We start from the raw sequence: 19,158 nt of genomic DNA, 5'->3' as shown, positions 1-19,158 counted from the left end.
CAGCTTTTGGGTTGGGTCTGCTCTCTTTTCTTGTAAGAAAGTGTTCTAGAAGATTTCACTTCTTTGCATAAGTGTAAGGCAAGTTACCAGTAATCAGAGACTCATCTGCCATAGAACTGCCTTCAATGACCTTTCCATCCACCGGAAACTTCCCACCAGGAACAACTTTTACAATATCACCCCTTTGAACCAGTTCAACAGCTACCTGCTCCTCCCTGCAAAAGACGCAAGTACAACAGACAGATTATTTACACCATCAGCTTCAAAAGAATAGCAATGCTGTCAGATTAACTGCATCAAGCCTAGTTTGTGCACCCAAGCAGGCTGAAGGGGTTTTTGTCCACAAATATATACCTGACGATAGAGTGGTCAGGTCCAAGAGTCACCACGGTGGCTTCTGTGGCTTGAAGAGATATAAGTTTAGCAAGAGCTTCTGAGGTCTTACTCTAAGAAACAGAGATAAATGTTTAAGACATATTGAGATATATAAATGCTGATGTCTACTTAACCCAATGAACTCTAAATGACCTTGTGTAACATCAGCTACATTAGAAACATCTGACTCAAAATTCCTCTGAATAATTTTATTCTACTCTCGTCATAAATATATAATAATTAGCGTGAAGATGAGTTACCTTTGCTATGTGTTCCAGCCATCTCCCAAGGGCAATGAACACAAACAGCATCGGAGGAGTGTCAAAGAAAGTGACAGGGCTTTTCTCCGCCTTTTCAATTATTGCTACCATCAGGATCACACATGAATACGCATAAGCGATCGTCGTGGCCAGTACGATGAGCACATCCATATTGGCTGTCTTGTGCTTCAGTGATTTGTAAGCTTGTACGTAAAAATACCATCCACCAAGAAACTGTGGGTGTAAGCACGGACAGACTTGTATTAAGATCACATTAGTGAAAGTAGAGAGTACATAATACTGCCTATAGCAGAATTATAATCATGTAGTAGATAAGGGAAGGCATTGCTGTCCCATGCAAATTTTATAGTGGTAGAACTTCAGTGGAGTGATTCACTAAGAGGCTGACTCCACTGTCATCCTCTCACTTGCCCTTCCTTTTTTTCAGAACAACTCTGCCAGCTAAATATCGTCCTTTTCCTCAGCAATGCAAAGTAAAAAGGCACAGAAGTTGAAGCGATTTACCTATAGCTACCCAATTAGTTTCCAGCTGATTAGGAATTTCTTCATTTTAACACTAACGTCCCCACTTGGAAAACTATCTGACACAACTTTGGCAGAAGTAAGTGCTGTGAGCAATTACAGAATGGATAACTTGCAGAAAAGCGCCACTTGATTCTGTGTAGGTGGTACAGACAAGAGGGCAGGGCTAATCCAGTACACCTGTCCAGTCTCCTGTCGTTATCACATCAGATTACATAAATGTGAGATGAACAGAAAGCAAACCCCTAGGAAGTACTGTGGACATACCTGAACAAAAGTGCACAGGACAAAGAAGAGAAGATTTAAAATAGATAACCCAGGAATGAGATTCTGTTCCAGCACCATAGACCCACGGTGCTCACCATCTGGTATTAGCATATAAATCATTAGGATTAAGACAGGGATACCAAACAGTAGGCTGCACAAGAAAGATTTCCTCCACCTGAAAAACAGAAACTGTAAATCCCCAGTTGTCGTACACCCCACAGTACCCAGGCCAAACAGTGTGTTCGCAGTGCAGAGCTTGGTGTATTAGTACTGTACTAACAAAGAGCTTCAGGATATTTGGGAAAGATCCAACACTTTGGGACAGTTTCAATGTCTCCAACATGTTTAACTGCACAGACTTCTGTCAGTTAAAAACCGAAACTAATGAAAGTAATAAAAGTACTTGGGCCAAACGGCAAATCATAGAATTAAATGCGCTTTACACAAGGATAAGCTAAATTAACTAGGAAGGGGGTGGGAAGGGATGTGAGTTACAAGAGATAATCTATACATATTTATTAATGAGAAAGAAAGAGAAATACTTACTGCTGTATTTCCTTTTTATGATCCAGGTTATGTGCATTTGGAACTCTTCTAGCCAGAGAAGCATGAAAGCCAATTTCCTTTTTATTGAAAGGGAAGGAAAGATGAGTTAGTTTTGATTAAACTAACCATATGACTTACATTTTAATGACACTACATTTAGAAGAAATGTCAGACAACACCACTGTTCCATATTTAATAAATGCCAGCTTCTTCTTTATTTTTAGCTCCTGCCAACATGAGAGGATATTTCAGACAGTACTCAAAACGTGGACTGCAAAGGATTTCTGCTACTTAATACATGGAAGCAGTGTATAGATGCAGTAAGTGTCCCAGGTTTCTCAGACTAGTCAACCTTGCAAGCATTTTCTCAACCCTACAGTTGAATAAATACACCTGAAGTTGAAAATCAAAGTGGCTAGAATCAGTTTAAACCTGTAAAACAACAAACTGCAGGGCAAAGCATCCCAGAAACAAATATATGCAAAAAGCCAGTTTTGACTGACACTTCCATGAGTTACTGCGGTAGAACCACGCCCCACCCCCGAAAAAAAACCCCACAAAAACCCCAAAGCACTCTTGCAAGCACAATGCATTTAAACTTCATATCAGCATCATGAGATGCTCCTGTGGCAAGATGCACTTTACAGAACTGCTCTGCCAGCCTGAAGTGTCTACTAGTTAACACGTTAATCATTGCTGCCACATCAATTTTGTGGTCTAGGAGCTTTTTTCCTGAGTAAATACTCTAGAACACAAAAGGCAAACAGTCTCTGCTGTCCTTCTGACTACTCCCTGCATGTGCCTCTCACAGTAAGTTCTCTCCCCTTCTGCTGGGGCAGAGAAAGAAAAAGTTTTGTCCACACCTGGGCCATGATAGCGGCAGATTTTTTGATCCATGAGGTTACCAGTAAGCCAGGATTTTTTTCCTTTAGTGGCTGTATCACAGGCTCTTTCAGGTTAAAATGTTTTTCTCTGAACTGATGTGGCAATAAATGCCAGTGTGTACAGAGATGTGCAATACTTGTGACATGAACTGTTGCAAAACTTCTTTTACAGCCTTTTTCACTGTCAAGAGAAAGTAGTGTTTTTTTCTGAAGTATCAACACTTCAGTGAAATGACTGGAAACTGGAGACACGTGATTCTACACACAGAACTGCAAAGAATGAATATACGACACTATTATCAGACATAGATAAAAAAGGTTTCTTTTTTGTAGTTTTTAGGGCGTGTTTTTAGAGTAACAACCTGGAAGACTATGCACTACTGTGGAGCACAGCATTTTCACGACAAGAGCAGAAAAACATAACAGTTACCACGTCATCTGCAAAAGTCAGTAAAAGCTCTCAAGTATCAGCTGCTTTACCTCCTTTTTACCTTCACCTTATAATCATTCACACATATAAAATTTTTAAAGCCTACCTCAATTATTTTTATAATATCTCGAGGTCCAGTAATTTCAGGATCAAACTGGATGTGAGCTTTGCAAGTAGCAAGTGCAACTGAGGCGCAGATTATGCCATTTGTTCTCATGAGTTTGGATTCAATATTATGAACACAAGAAGCACAAGTCATCCCTGCAATCTAAAGAAAAGACAAATTTAGGTACAGTTAGCAGCCCCCCCCATTCAGCCCATATTCGTGGATGAACTTGAGACAAGGCCTCCCCATGTCACTAAGGTACTAATGACTATTCAGGCTCTGGTGGTACTGACCCAAGGCCTCAGCATGAAGATTTTATAGAGCTGTCTTAAATGAAACAAAGCTGAGAACATAACTATCCACTTTTATTATAAAATTCTGCAACCAGCAGTTATAGTCACAGCTATATATTTGTATAGCAGCACTCATACATTGTACTAACTGTAATTGTATAGCTAATATAAATCTACCAGCAGCTCTATTGCCAAAGTCAATCTCTGCACGTGTAACTCCATCTCACTTAAATTTTCCTGTGGCTCCAATAAGGCATGTTCCCACTTTCTGATCTAGTAGTGCAAGTGCAGACTGTTGTTATCTGTCTCGTAGTAGGTACATGTCAGAGAATGGAAACAGGCTTCTGAAGAACCTGTCATTCATATAAACAATTTACTAATTTTACCCAAAATTCTCAGATTTCTGTACAAAGCCCCAGGCATTATCAATACGTATTTGGTGATACATTCTCAGTTGCTCAGAGTCTGTACTGTTGACTGAAGTGCCTTCACAGAAAAGTTCTGTTTCATTTCTCCTTGCTAAGAAAAGTCTGTTTTGTACATACAGAATCACAGAATCACAGAATAGTAGCGGTTGGAAGGGACCTCTGTGGGTCATCTAGTCCAACCCCCCCGCCGAAGCAGGGTCACCTACAGCAGGCTGCACAGGACCTTGTCCAGGCGGGTCTTGAATATCTCAAGAGAAGGAGACTCCACAACCTCCCTGGGCAGCCTGTTCCAGTGCTCCGTCACCCTCAGAGGGAAGAAGTTCCTCCTCATGTTCAGACGGAACTTCCTGTGCCTCAGTTTGTGCCCATTACCCCTTGTCCTGTCACTGGGCACCACTGAAAAGAGCTTGGCCCCATCCTCCTGACACCCACCCTTCAGATATTTGTAGGCATTTATAAGGTTCCCTCGCAGCCTTCTCTTCTTCAGGCTGAACAAGCCCAGTTCCCTCAACCTCTCCTCGTAGTGGAGATGCTCCAGTCCCCTCACCATCCTTGTAGCCCTCCGCTGGACTCTCTCCAGTAGCTCTTCATCCTTCTTGAACTGGGGAGCCCAGAACTGGACACAGTACTCCAGATGAGGCCTCACCAGGGCAGTGTAGAGGGGAAGGAGAACCTCCCTTGTCCTGCTGGCCACACTCTTCTTGATGCACCCCAGGATTCCATTGGCCTTCTTGGCAGCCAGGACACACTGCTGGCTCATAGTTAACCTGTCGTCCACCAGGACACCCAGGTCCCTCTCCGCAGAGCTGCTCTCCAGCAGGTCCACCCCAAGCCTGTACTGGTGCATGAGGTTGTTCCTCCCCAGGTGCAGGACCCATACAACTATCACTTTTCATTTCAGCACCTTTGGACAGATTCTTCTAAGACAAATTGACTCAGCAATTAAGAAAAAATACTGTCACCATCCAGAACTGACCTGCTGAAGCCACAACTCCTTAAACCAAAGCCTTTGCAAGAAAATCATTCTTCCAGACCTGACTCTTCCAAAACCAACATATAATTTCACATACACATGACTTACAAGAAGCTCCACATTTCCTTCTGTTTCTGCATGATCTTCTATGATGCTAGCTTCAAAACCCAAATTCTGGATCAGCTGTGCAATTTCAAGAGGCTGTATGAATTCCGGCTTGTATTTTACCTCTGCTTTACCTGCCATCAGTGCTACCAACACCGAAACAATTCCTGCAGTGGCAATAATAAAAAATATTAGATAATGTAGCTCCTTTGAGGGGAAGAAAAATGAAATATTACAAGTGATTGTAAATGAGGGCTGAAACAACTTAGAGATGTTACAAGCCAAATGATTTCTCTCTGCCTCCTTCTAGTGTTGTTCCCTAGTCACAACAGCAAAGTTCTTACTGAGATCCAGACACACAGTGGTTCCCTTCAGCAATGAAAGGAACTGCAAGAGTTGCACATGGAAGGAGGTGAGTTATGCTATGATCTAATGAGATAAAAGGGATGTTCAGAAGCAACTTTTGCACCCATTGCTGCACGGTCTATCCTGGACTCTCTACATTTGGAAAGCCCTAAACAAACCTCACAGCACAATGCTGGGCCTTTTTCTTTTCTTGTTTTTCCGTTTGCGTTTTTTTTCTTCATTTTTTAAATAACTAAAACCACAGAAATCCACATTTAGAATTGAAAACCAAAATGTAAATATCACAGGCAAAAGAATTGTTCTGAAATGCTAATGTTTTCTTGGATTTTTAAACCAAGGCAGTGAGACCATCACTGGGAGACTGAGGGTGCAGGTATCCATAAGCAAAACCCTCCAAAGGCATGCCTCCACAAATTACAGAATCACAGAATGGTAGGGGTTGGAAAGGACCTCTGTGGGTCATCTAGTCCAACCCCCCTGCCCAAGCAGGGTCACCTACAGCAGGCTGCACAGGACCTTGTCCAGGCGGGTCTTGAATATCTCCAGAGAAGGAGACTCCACAACCTCCCTGGGCAGCCTGTTCCAGTGCTCCGTCACCCTCAGAGGGAAGAAGTTCCTCCTCATGTTCAGACGGAACTTCCTGTGCCTCAGTTTGTGCCCATTGCCCCTTGTCCTGTCACTGGGCACTACTGAAAAGAGTTTGGCCCCATCCTCCTGACACCTGCCCTTGAGATATTTGTAAGCATATATTAAATATAAATTAATCATTAAATTAAATCAGACATTGCTGAGGCTTATCTGTTCATCTTCCATATGGCCAGAGGAAAGGCAGCTCCAGTCTGCAGACTTCTAACCTAATAAGCTTTGCTGTGCATGAGCTAATATAATTACCCAGGCACTGAAGCCATGCACTTATTTGTACCTGCTTGTGCAAATGGGCCCTGAAGGTTAAGTTTCACGTCACAAACATGTCAGAGCTCTCAACAGCTCTGGAAGAGATGGATTGCTCTGTAAAGCAATAAGGCCCTGAAAAAAAATGAGAACCATTTCCCTATTCCTGTCCTGAGCCTTATTTGAAATTTTGACCACATTACAACAACTTACTGTTATGATACAAGTACATCCATCAGGTTTGACCACCAGCACAGTAGGAAAGTTAAACAGCGATGCATTAAGTCTAGCCTCAAGATGCTGTATCACAGCCTCTTCCATTAACCGCATATATTATCTTTTCCAGCCCGTAGTCCCTTACAGACTCATTATAGGAATCTTAAATTTATTACCTTCTTCTTTCTGCAAATTTCTTTCAATAGTAGACACACACGATGCACAGGTCATGCCTGTGATTTGTAAAAAACACTTTTCAGCTGTCGCTGTGCTGGGCTGGTTTGTCCCATCAAGGTGAGGACCGTCTGGAAGAGCATCCAAGGCACAGCCTTGGCGAGGAGGCTCTGGAGCTTGAGGCTGCACTGCAGCATTGCTGGCATCAGGCCGGTGCCTATGTTCTCCGGAGGCAGTATCTTGAATAAATGCACAATAAACTGAACAAACACTATCTACAGTGCAATTGGATGATGTAAAACTACAAACAGGTTACATTTATCAATCACGCAAAGTTTTGAAAGGTGACGTGGCAATCTTGGTCTCTTCAGGGAAATAATAGAGATTGTTATTATGTGGATAACAATACACACTCACCAGTACCATTTGCATGACCATTTAACTCTACAGAATTGGTTTTCCACTTTCAGATGGCAAATTATTCGCCCCCCAATTTCAATGCCTTGACCTGACAGCTACCTCCACTCCATAAAGATATACTGGTATCTGGAGGGTCCTCGTGCAGCGCAGTGAACACTGTCCAGCCTCACATCGATTCTGTCCTTGTCATCTATGCCAGACTCACAGCACTTCATCTCAAACAAGGAAAAGGTCAAGTTTCTCCACAGATTTCTCTTTATGGCACAATTTTTACACTGCAAATACTTCAAAATGAGTACTGGAAGGATTTGCAGCACCCAGAAGACCTCCACACATAAGGCCTGTTGCAATCAGTTTTGTTCTTCACCGATACTGAACAGACAGCCAACAGCTCCAGCTGCATTCACAGACTGCCTCCTTTGGGCAAAGGTCTGTGAAAAGGAGCAAGAGCTGCTTCTGAACACGTTAAACACAAGGACTCCTCTCCTTTTCTGCAGATGGATCAGGAGGTCTTTCACCAACATATTATAAACCAAACAAATCATTATTAAACACCACATACGGGAGCCTCCTCATCTGTAGCAGTTTCACAGATTCAGAGGGATTGGACCCATGAGAAAAGCTAATAGGATGTGGTCTGCTGGGATCACCTGTGAGAAAAGCTAATAGGATGTGGTCTGCTGGGATCAAACTAATTCATTCGAGGTAAACTACACCAGTTTCTCAAAGCAAATCTGTTGAGCTGAGGCAGATAAACATTGCCGCATTTGAAATTCACTAGAGAGGAAACTGTGCACCATAGCAACTTCTTAAACATTGAGCACATGTAGAAAATGTACAAACTGTGCTGCAGCTGATAGGCAAAAGCACCTGCTCCCACCATAGAGTACCTGCATCTTGCCACTTACCTCGCTGAAAGTAAGACTTAGTAAAGTAGGGCTAGTAAAAATACTCAAGAAATAAAGGTCAAAGGATTAGGACACTAGAAAGAGATTTTAGCTAGGTAAAAAGTGGTTTTAAATGAAAGAGATTTCATTAAGTTTGTGGGTTTTAGTCGAAAAACATTTGGTTTGACAGCTACTTACAGCAGCCTGTAGACATAGGAGGAAACCTACTTCAGTAAGCAAGGGGATCAGGTGTTTGAAAGACCTTGTACCAACTTCCAAAGCTTTTAGATTCGTAACGTAACTCAACTCTTCCACCCACTAGCGCAGTCATTAAGGGCTGAAATAACGTGTTTCACAGCTGAAATCTCCCTTCCTTGCTAAGTGAAGTCAGATCAGGCTAGTCCCTTAGAAAAGACACTGCCAATGAGATGTTCTAAGAGTTTCTCTCCACAAGAGAGTCTCAACCCAGGTGTCACATGGCCCAGCTTGGCACGCTACCCACAGAAGAAAAAACACTGTTACCTGTCAGCACAGAAGCATCAAACCCCATGTCTTCTATGGCAGCTCTTAACTCTTCTCCATTAGTAACAGCTGGATCATAATGTATGGTCCCAGTTCTGCCAGCTAGAGAAACTGCTATGTGTTGCACTCCTTTTCTCTGTGATATGGTCCCTTCTATGGACTGTACACAAGAACTGCAGGTCATGCCATCAATCCTAATAACAGCCGTGCATGTTGTGTCTTGCAGTGGCTCTCTGAAGAGATCGCATAGCGCAGCAGGCGATGGAGATGCTCCTTTATTTGCTTCTGAACCACTAAGGAAGCATACTTTAAAGTTTCCAGGTGGAAGGGATTCAACAGCTTGCTGCAAAGCTGACAGGGTAATTAAATTTGGGCTATACTGTACCACAGCACGTTTATGCTCCAAAGACACTTTAATACTTTGTATGCCGGGAAGATCTGACATATTTCCTTCAATGTTTCTGACACAGGACTTGCAGTGCATGCCTTCTATTCGTAAAGCCACCGTAGCTGTGCTACTTCTCTTGGCGACCAGCGGATCCACCCCATCACCCTCAAGACTTGCTGGTGTCTCCTTGGGGTTTGCATTCTGCAAGCGCTCGAGATCGAGGACACCCAGCTTCAACGGGGCTGATTTACTTTTAATGGTGCAGTTGTACCCCAGGTTACTGATATGGCTCTTGAGGTCGTCAGGCTGAATGATGTAAGGATAGTAACCAATAATTGCCTCCTGGTTACCAAGTGACACCTTGATTTTCGTCACACCATGCAGTTTCCGAATCTTTCCTTCAATTTTGGTGACACAGGATTGGCATGTCATGCCTTCTACCCGAAGCTTTACTACTGCTTCTCTCAAGCATGACAAATTCACGGTCGCTGTTGTCAACCTCTCTTCTGCTATGTTGGCGTCAAAGCCCATATCCTGAATTTCCTCGCAAATCTGTTCAGGACTTATTTCCGACTGCAGATACTTTATTACAGCATTGTTTTGTTCAAGGGAGACTTTAACACTCACAATGCCCTTCACACTGGAAATTCGGCCTTCTATCGACTGCACACAAGATTGGCAAGTCATTCCCACAACGTTGACTGCCACGGTGTGTTCTTGGGGAGATGGAGAGGGTGCAGTTTCAAAGCTCTCCTCGTAACCCATGTTGTCAAAAGCAAAACTGTGTTTCATTGTAGGCTCCAGCTCACAGCCAGAAGGAGAATCAGTGTTGGACAAAGCCTAAAAAGCAAGAGGAAAAATAAAAATAAAAAGAATGCATCTTTAGAACTGTAAAAGCAGCAATATTCTGCATGTTCTCTCAAGCACATATAAGAAGTGCTCTCAAGCCCATCTACACTGCCAAAATGCTTCACAATGTTAACTCACACTTTCAATATATTACCATTTAGCTATGCCCACAATGATGAATCAGGCCTCTGGCACTTCTCTTGAGCAGCAATTTAAAAAATATTCACTAGGGATATAAAAGCAAAATTGTCTTAATATTTCCAATCCAATCATTTAAAACCTGAGCTCTCTGCAGCCACAGGGTGCTTTCACCACGCAGCCTGAGCCCTGCTCTGCAGAGCACACTGTCACCTGCACAAAGGGTCACAGCAGAGTGTGCTGAACGTCTCTCCACAAATGCCAGAAGCTGGCTCGGTTTGTCCAACCTGCTATTGCTCAGCAGGAGTTCAGATCAAACCAAATCAAAATGCCCACAGAAAACCAAATGAAGAATTTCCCGAGAGACTGAAACCAGCTGGCACAGGCAGGGCCAGTTGCATGATGTCTGAAGATCTCTACACATGCACACAAGGGCCTGGGCTGTCTGCATATATATAGATCTTCAAGGTAAAATCTACATCTAACAAAGGTCTTAAGAGACACAGACCTATCTGTGGTTTATTTTCATCTACCTCTTTGTGAGACACCTAAGAAAGACCATATACTGAGCTGCAAGAACTCACTGATTTGATCCATCACCGGTTTTCAGGATGTAATAACCAATATTGAAGTAGACGGGCCAGAAGTGGACTATCCATCAGCTGGATCACGGGTCCTACAGTATTGGGACTCTACAGTTTAGTGCACTCAACTCAATTGAAAATGAAATATTAAGAAAAACCCAAAGTGATAAAGGCAATGCTTCTCGCAGAATAGGTAACTGGAACACAGACTCTGTCATCAAACGAAATTGCTGGCCCCAAATGATAAGGAAGATTGAGAAGGTAAGGGACAAGTCCAGACTGTCAGGTTTCACGGATAGAACATCGAAATTCACATCCCTGATTTAAGGCAGCTTTAACTGCTAAAGACCTAGATGCAAGCTACTATGACAAACCCGTTCTCTCGCGGGCTCTCCACCATTCATTAAAGCACCTAATGCTGGGTATTACTGCAGGGGCGGGGGGGGCACTGGATCAGGCTCAGTACCGCATCTCTTGTTCCTACCACCAAGAAGAAAACTCCCTCCTTTGTACTGCAGCGCAGATGAGAAGCATTTAGGCCGCTTATTAACACTAGACTGCATCCAGGTCATTTGATGCAGTATTCAAAATTCATTAACTTGATTTTGTTTCATGCTTAGACAGCTTGGGAGTAATGAGTTCTGGGGTCACGACCAAAATGGCAAAAATTTAACATGTGAAATTTGCTTTCAGCCTTCTCCAAAAGCTATTTATTAGAAAGGAGGAAGAATGAGCAACTTCAATTCTTCAGCATTACGGGGCAGCCCCTCGCTATCCCAACCACAAGCTCTCCCCTCGTGCCCCCTCCCTCTCTGCCTAGCCTCAAGGCTACGCTCCGGGGATGCTGAGGAAGAAGAGTCACGGGAATATTTTAGCCCCAACATCCCCTTTTACCTCTCCCTCACACAGGCTTGGCAGTACCTGGGGCACGTATCGCTCTCTCTGTACTTTTCTTCTCAGAAGTTACTGAAATCCCCAACATACGTGGAAATGCATAGCCAGTCCCTCCTTTCAAAACAAAAAATAAATAGTTAATTTGGCCTCCCTGCAAAGGTGGTTCCCTGTTTAAGTGCACACAAAGACGTCCACATGCTTATTTCCTCCTATTTGTGCCTTCCCACAGTTTAAAATAATAATATGGCTTTGTGTATGGAAAAGAAGCCCATCTGAAAACGAAAATAGTCTCTCAGCCACTGCATTTCAAATGTTGCCTAAACTCAAACTTGCATTTATTGTAATGTCTACCTCCAGAAATGTTAGTTGAATATTGTCCCTCATCTCCTCTTCCCCAGGTCCTGTCCCCAGCTGAACAAGGACACTTTGCTCGCGGTGGCCAGCTCTTATCACAAACACCAGGTAAAGCAAAAATCCACATGTGAGTTACAGGAGCTCACCCTGTACATTTACTTTGGCTCATACAACAAAGGCATTTGCCTTCTGCATCCTTTGGCAAAACAGAGCACGAGAGATGGGTGAAAGGAACATCCTCCACCCTCCTGCTCCCCTTCACCACTTTGCTGGCAGCCACTTGTAGATGAAAACAAGGAAACATCACAGGCCTTAGGTCATCCACTGTGTTCCTCCACCCCCACACTCACCAACAGTCTCAGTTTTCCTAGGTACCCAGTGATACAAAAGCAATTTAAATTAAACGTATAAAAAGATCAAAGGGTATTTCTCATCCTCCAGTCTCTTGAAAAACATGAAAGCAAGGACTGATTCTACTATTTCAATGCATTGTAAGTCACAGAAACATCAAAACTTGGCCACCACTTTATATTTTGGATAAAAATCTACCCCAACATTTAGAAGAATTGGCAAAAATATTTCATTTGTTACTTGACAAAACCAGATGCTTCTGCGCTGTAGGAGAAAAATCCTTGCACACAAATTTTTAAATGACAAGGAGAAAAACAGAGAGGGGACATGGATTAAAAAAAAAAAAAAAGTCTCTTTCCCTTTAAAAAAAACCCAAAACCCTAAAAAACCCACAAATGGCAAATCATTGAATAACACCCCCACAAAAAAAATAGAAATGTGAACAGGTTCAAATACAGTGTTTACAAAGCCTTTAGTATTGTTTAACAGCTTCAGAAAAAAAGAAGGGGTACAAATACATCTCCCTCTGTATTTGCGAGGAGGGGTGTTTCTACACAAGAACAGAAGAAAAGATCAGGTTCATGTAAGGACACAAAGACGAGGCACACAGAAGTGTGTCTGCAGTTTTCCTCAGGCACATGCTAGGTCTCAAAAGAGGGTTTCCTGGTACCAGCTAACACCTACACATAAAATGGCATCTATGAGGCTGTATAGTAATTCAGAGACACCATCTATCTGCAAAAGGATGGGAGAAGCAATCAGCTCCAAAAATGCCAAAAAAAGGTGCCTGGGACTCCCAGGTTTCACCCCTCCTGCTTGCTTCTGCCTTGAGAGAAATCCTAATGAAATAATGAAAATGCATCTGACTCCGCATCCATACGGGAGCGTGGAAGAACCGGCCGCAGTTACCGACTGTTTTGTCTCTCGCTCCAAAGGAGGCCTGCTTACTTTTAAGGGGAGGTGTAGACCGAGTCTGTTCGCTCTACCAATCTCGCATGTATTTTTACAGTGACTATGTAAATAATATATAAATAATGAAAAAGTGAAATTATGATAATTCTTTCCCTCCCTTGCTCTGCACATAAAAGCTTCAACTCAAAATGCACAGCAGAGCAAGGGTCTAGTCTGAAAGCCAAGAAGCCCTACAGTAAGCAGCATTAAGAAGCTCATTTAAACAACCTAAAAAAAAGAAAATAAGAAAATTAAAAAGGGACTCCATGACCCAGAAGCAGCAGTAGCTGGAGAGAGCTTTAAAGGCAGCGCCAGAGCTGAATGGAAAACATTCCCATCTAACAGCTCTAAACCAGACCCAAGACGAGTAGCAACTGAAAGTGTTGATGTGCATGAGTGTGGCGTCTGAATATCCCAATATGAGGATTTCAGAGCAAACCTACTGGAATGAAGAGCAGCCCTGGCTGCCCCAGACAGGAGCTGGAGCACTCATCCCTGCCCTGGGGCAAAGCAGTGCTTGGGGGCAGCAGGGAGAGACAGAGGCTCCTGCTCCCCACCCTGACTGGCTCCAGCCAGCAGGAAGGAGGTCATCCCACAGGAATACGCCCCGGGGCTGGACTAACATTTTGGGAAAGCTCAGAGGTGAAGCAAGGCAGGGAGACACTGCTCGACAGGGAGCACCAAGTCTCCGTCCCTGAGTTGACACGCAGCCCTTGGCATTATGGCATCCAGAGCTCAGCGGCTGGTCCAGGGGGAAAGGTGGTCATTGCCCATGGCCTGTGTGACTGGTGGGGTAAAACTGCTCCATTAAGGGCTGCCCTCAGAGCCCTGGCATCAGGCTGCTTCACTGTCACCTGAAATGGGCTATTTCTTTTGGGTACTCCCATTCAGAAGTGCTAAGGCCAAGGGTTTAACACAGCAGTGAGAGGACACAGAATAAATGCAGCAAAGTCAACTGCACTGGGAAAAAACAACCCAAAGAAGAAGAAACCACAGCACTGGGTGAGACCCACCCGTACATTCACATGATGACTGGCATCCTGACAAGAGATGCAACCCCATAGCTGTAAATTCAACAAGGTCTGTGCCCTCCTCAGCTTTGCACCCAAGCCACTAGCCACCCCTGGCCAGGTCCCCATGCTCCCTCCACCCCCATGCTCCGCGGTCACCTCCTGGGGTGGCTTGTCACTGGGAAAGCCATCCCTCTACCCCACACCTCCCCTTCCCAAGAGGTGCAGCCACCTCCAAAACACCAGTGTGAAGCTCTCAGCCTCTGCAGCACAAGGCTGAGGCCATGCCAGGTGCACCCCGCAGCTCCCCGAGCACCACCCAGACCGAGATCCCACACGGCTGCTGCTCCTCGCTGGTGCTCCAGCAAGGCTCTCCCCCCAGGGCTGCCGCTGCCCTCCCGTCCTCCTGCGCCTGGCCCGCAGGGATGCCGGTTTTCACATCCTGAAATTCAAGCGCCGGACTCCTCACCACTATGAGGAGATGGGGTCTGTCCCATTCAGCGCCGTCCTCTCTGCCTCTTCCCGTCGGCTCATCCACAAATGCTGGACCTCACTGAACCTCTTACCCGGTGTGTCCGAAGGTTTTGGGCTGCTCTGCTCCCTGTACCTCCTCAGGCTGAAACCAGCTATCACCCTCTCGCCTCCGAGCACACAGCTGCCGAAGAATTATCTTATCTGCGCTGCTGTTTTACCTTTCCTGCTTTGTTCTTTCACAACCCGCTGATTCATGGCTTTGGACTCAGGCAGGCAGTAACACACAACTGAAAAGCCACATACTATTAACTAAATACTTCAGATGCTTTCCCAGTTTGTTATAGGCAGCCAGTGAACAACAAAATGAGGACAGAGCAGCCTCAGGAACATCAAAGGGCCCGAGTCTTCAATTTCACGCCTATAACAACAGCACTTCTGAGCGGACAGAAATTCAACCTTCCTCAGCAAATCTCAGTGCAACTTGTCCACCCATCTTGTTAGCATGTATTGTTTAAATGCATTACAACTTAAATGGTTGTCCTTCCTTCCCTTTCCCCCCTCAAGCTTAGCAAAGATTAGCAAATGTCAATAGCTACTATTTTCAGTAACCACTTGTAACACAACTCCTTTTTCAAGCAGTTCCTGAGTCTTAAACAAGGAAAAAACACCCTCTCCACCTGATATTAGGATTCATTGGAAATATTACTTTAAAGAAGCTTTTATGGTGTTTTTGTTTTCAAAATAGTAAGTTAGTTGCCCTAATGCTTCTGCCAAGGGACATTCCCCATCTGGGAACAGGTTTCTCCAACAGTACAGACGAGGGGGAAAGTTTTAGGCAGTTGCAGCCAGTCTTACTAAAACGATACCTACACACACCTTAGTTTACAAATCTTAGAGACCTTAACGGGGACTTTTAAATTAAAGGGAACTATGTAAACCATGCTTGGTTTCGTGGGAAAGGAGAAAGCCGTGTTGCAAACAGACTGTTTCTACTTTAGAATTAAAGCAAAACACTTTGTGATGTTCTTCACGGCTCCAGTACAAGCAACGCATATATCCCAGTGAACCGAACACAGGAAAGAGATCCTGTGGTAGAACAGTCGTCATAATTGTTCTCTAGCAAACTTTTATAATGTAAGAAGTAACTTGAGGCAGGAAAAGCCTTCAGGAATATTTGGTCCATACTGGCTGTTATTTCAGTCCAGTCTGACACTAATTATTTAAGCCATTCTAAGCACATGCAGTTTCAAAGGACATCAAATTTGTTCCGAGAGTTTCTTTTCCTTAAATATTCACAATATTCACTAATCCAAACTACATTACTGTAATTTACATACCTTCTAAACAGAAAAAACTCTTTTTAAAATAATAAACCTCATCGTGTTTTTGTTAGCATTGCTCTTTCTAAGCCTCTTCTCCACAACAGTTCATCTCCAAAAATACCATAGCCCTTACATAACACTGAATTAAAAAAAAAATGTTGCCACAGATGTATTATCAAGAGCTTTTGCTAGCATGCACTTAGTAGTTATAAATAAACTACTTACCTACAATTAGGACCTTTTAATGTTTCTGCAGTTTCTATTATTCTAGAGAATAACCTGGTATGAGCTGCTGTCAAACTGCTCAAGCAATTGTAGTTTAAAAGGAGAAATACTACTATGTTTCTTTACCAAGAATCACCACTCTATATTATTAGAGGTGGAGCTGAAAAAATGCTCATTAGTTACAACAGCGCAACTCATCACTAACATCCGCTTTCAAAGATTACATTCCGAGGATCTCCAGAGGACTTTGCATTTGTGTACTGCTCGTTCTGGGGCAAGCATCCTCGCTGGGGATTGAGACAGTTGAGATAAAGAAGGTTTAGCCTCCTTTAATGTACAACCCGCGTTCAACATGCTTTGTTTTAAATCCTCCAGTCCAGAAACACCTCTTCCCTCCCAACACACACAGCAGCTCACTGACCTGTCTTTCAACTGTATTGACTTCTGGCATTCCCATGGAGCAACTCTGCAAAAGTTTCTCTTCTTTCTGCAAGTTACCGCTTGCTTTTACCGGAGATCCTGTCTTGGACTTCTCACCAATAATCAGTAGTTCAGGCACATCACAAGCTGCCTGCCGCTTACAAACAGACACCAGGGTTACGTTTTTGTTGTTTAAAGTAGCTAAGCAGGACAGTTCCCTTTTCATTTTATTGTCCAGTTTTCTCTCCATTATCTTTCTGGTCTTTAAATATCGCAATGCCGAAGGAGAGCTTTGCGAGAGCGGTTATTTGGTGTCTTATCAGCCACTCTTCTTTCAGCCTCACTAGCAACGCCTTGAAGCGTTCTGCCCGCCTAATCAACGCGCTCATTAGCCATTCATCACGAAACCCCAGACGTAACCTGTGACCCTTGCGTACGCCGCTCGCTGTGCTTGGCCGCCCGCTCCTCCCGCCAGCTTGAACGCTCGCCACCAACGCGTCCCCAGCGCGCTGCGCACGGCCTCCGGCGGGCTCGGCCCCGGCTGCCTCCCACCAGCTCGTCACACACGACCTGTGCGCAGCAATTAACTCAGCTACCAGCCCTTAGCTCCCTGCGGACACGCGCATAATCACAGCTCCTGCAAAGGGCACTGCTGTTCCGTCTCCTTCTTCTGTGAAATTACCAGGGATTTCCCGGAAAAAAAGTGGTCCCTTCTAACACTGAAAACATGTCTATGATTGTGTCACGAGATAAGGTTCCTAGACCGAAGGTCTTTCACTCATTTAGGGCACGAGAGCATTCATTCTTTACTTCAAGAGGGGGAGCGGAAAAAGAGTGAGCACAATATTTATACTTTTAAAACGGGCCTCTTTACCATCAGCAAGCTTTACTAAAAAACAAACAAACTTAAACCAGCAATTAGTGTCAGAAAGTAAAGAAAAAAAAGAGAAGATACTCCCTTTGGCAAACTCAGTTCCCCTTAAACCCTCTGGGCAACTACAGGAACATCTAATTTAGACAGCTGTACACATGACAGGCACCACCATTAGCAGTGCCTCGAGTCAAGCCTGAATGTGTTTCTCTGGAATCTCCTGCAGCAAATTCACAGCACTGTGCTAACTCAGTGAGTGGGACCTCAAGTTCCCTAAGCCCACAGTAGTGCAGTCCACTCCTGAAGACACCCCTGAACAGGGACACCTAAAGAATGGCCATGCAGGGAATTTATATAATAAAGTTGATGTGTCATCAATTCACACCCTCCCTGGCTATGCAGTGACCTCACTGCACAGGAAAGCCCTAAAATAATTGTTTTACGTTTAATCAGAATCTCTTGGACTTGTTGGGAAAAGTCACCAAATTTACTCCTATGCAGAAGTTAGCACAAAGGGTCAAAATCTCAGCCTATCTATGTCACATTACGAAAACCTGAAGAAACAGATGACACTCCATCTGTCAGGCAGGACAAATTCAGATTCGGTTTACTTCCAAAAGCAGAGCTACATCACTCACACCCTCGCCACAAAGACAGTGGTCCAGAGAGCCACCATGCGGGACATCAGCATCCCACCCTGACTCCCTCTCATAACTTCCCCACAAAGGTAAATCCTCCGCTCTGCTCACACCATCCAGTTCTGGGCTCCAGAGGCAAGAACCATCTTTGGAAAAGGAAGGTCTTTCACCAGTGAAGCAAAACTCAAAATACTGTTGTAGCACTATTTTGTATCATTGTCTCAATAAACAAGCTCGGTGACAACATTAAGCTTTAAAAAAGGGTTATTCTGAAAACATTTTGAGAAATGGCCCTTCTAAAGAGTACTACTACAAAGAGTAGAGCAAAGGCGTTTGTTCTGTATTTATAAATGAAACCAATTAAAAACACACCTGAATTCAGATGGAACACACTTCTGAAAAAGAAAGCTGTGTTAAAGGCAAAATCTTTTCAGGAATTACTGATTTTAACTGGTTTTGAAACAAGCAATTGAAAACACACGATTTGACTTACGTGAAAACATTTCATTATAATGTCTTTAAATACTAATGCTACATCCACATACTAAAGATACACACATATTTAAAATCTGGGGTTTGTCTTTCTAAAAAAACCCAATTCTTTAAGCCCAAATCAAACATATTCAGAAATTCAGTTCTGCATTCTAATTCCAAATAACGGAAATTTCAAATTCCATAAAGTCTAAGGGAACAGAAATTCCAGCTTCTGGCCAGCATTAAAGTATACGCTTTAGACAGTATCTCTGCTATTAAAAATATCCCAAACCCGACCAAGCATGCTTCTACAAGCAACTAATATTCATGAAATTATCATATGGTGAAACATACTGTAAACACAAGTTGGGTTTTTTTCTTTTTCATTTCAGGTTCACCAGCAAAGCTCAACTTAGGCTGACAGAATAGAGATGTTTGGTAAGTATCTTCTGATTCCCCTCACTCGTCCCTTTTTTTCCCCAACTTCTGAGTAACTCTAAGGTAAGAATCTGTTTGTTTCTAAAAGCAG

The 19,158-nt window shown here is 43.6% G+C and overlaps 1 protein-coding gene across 10 annotated transcripts in view; it reads right to left on the bottom strand.

Moving 5' to 3' along the window:
* ATP7B (ATPase copper transporting beta) overlaps window positions 1–19,158 on the bottom strand; it is a 46,988-nt gene that overhangs the window by 16,303 nt on the left and 11,527 nt on the right. For 2 of the 10 annotated variants that reach the window (XM_075421077.1, XM_075421143.1), the window contains 9 exons: window positions 8,687–9,914; window positions 6,860–7,096; window positions 5,214–5,377; window positions 3,412–3,573; window positions 1,992–2,068; window positions 1,446–1,620; window positions 636–869; window positions 355–446; window positions 88–215 (listed from right to left, as the gene is read on the bottom strand). In XM_075421077.1, coding sequence (XP_075277192.1) covers window positions 88–215; window positions 355–446; window positions 636–869; window positions 1,446–1,620; window positions 1,992–2,068; window positions 3,412–3,573; window positions 5,214–5,377; window positions 6,860–7,096; window positions 8,687–9,914 — 2,497 coding nt within the window. The other 8 variants (XM_075421085.1, XM_075421093.1, XM_075421100.1 and 5 more) reach the window with 8 other exon arrangements.

This window comes from Opisthocomus hoazin, chromosome 1, assembly GCF_030867145.1.
Source record: "Opisthocomus hoazin isolate bOpiHoa1 chromosome 1, bOpiHoa1.hap1, whole genome shotgun sequence".
Lineage (NCBI taxonomy): Eukaryota > Metazoa > Chordata > Aves > Opisthocomiformes > Opisthocomidae > Opisthocomus > Opisthocomus hoazin.
Note: the sequence above shows the minus strand (reverse complement) of the source record. Positions and strands in the feature narration are given on the sequence as shown.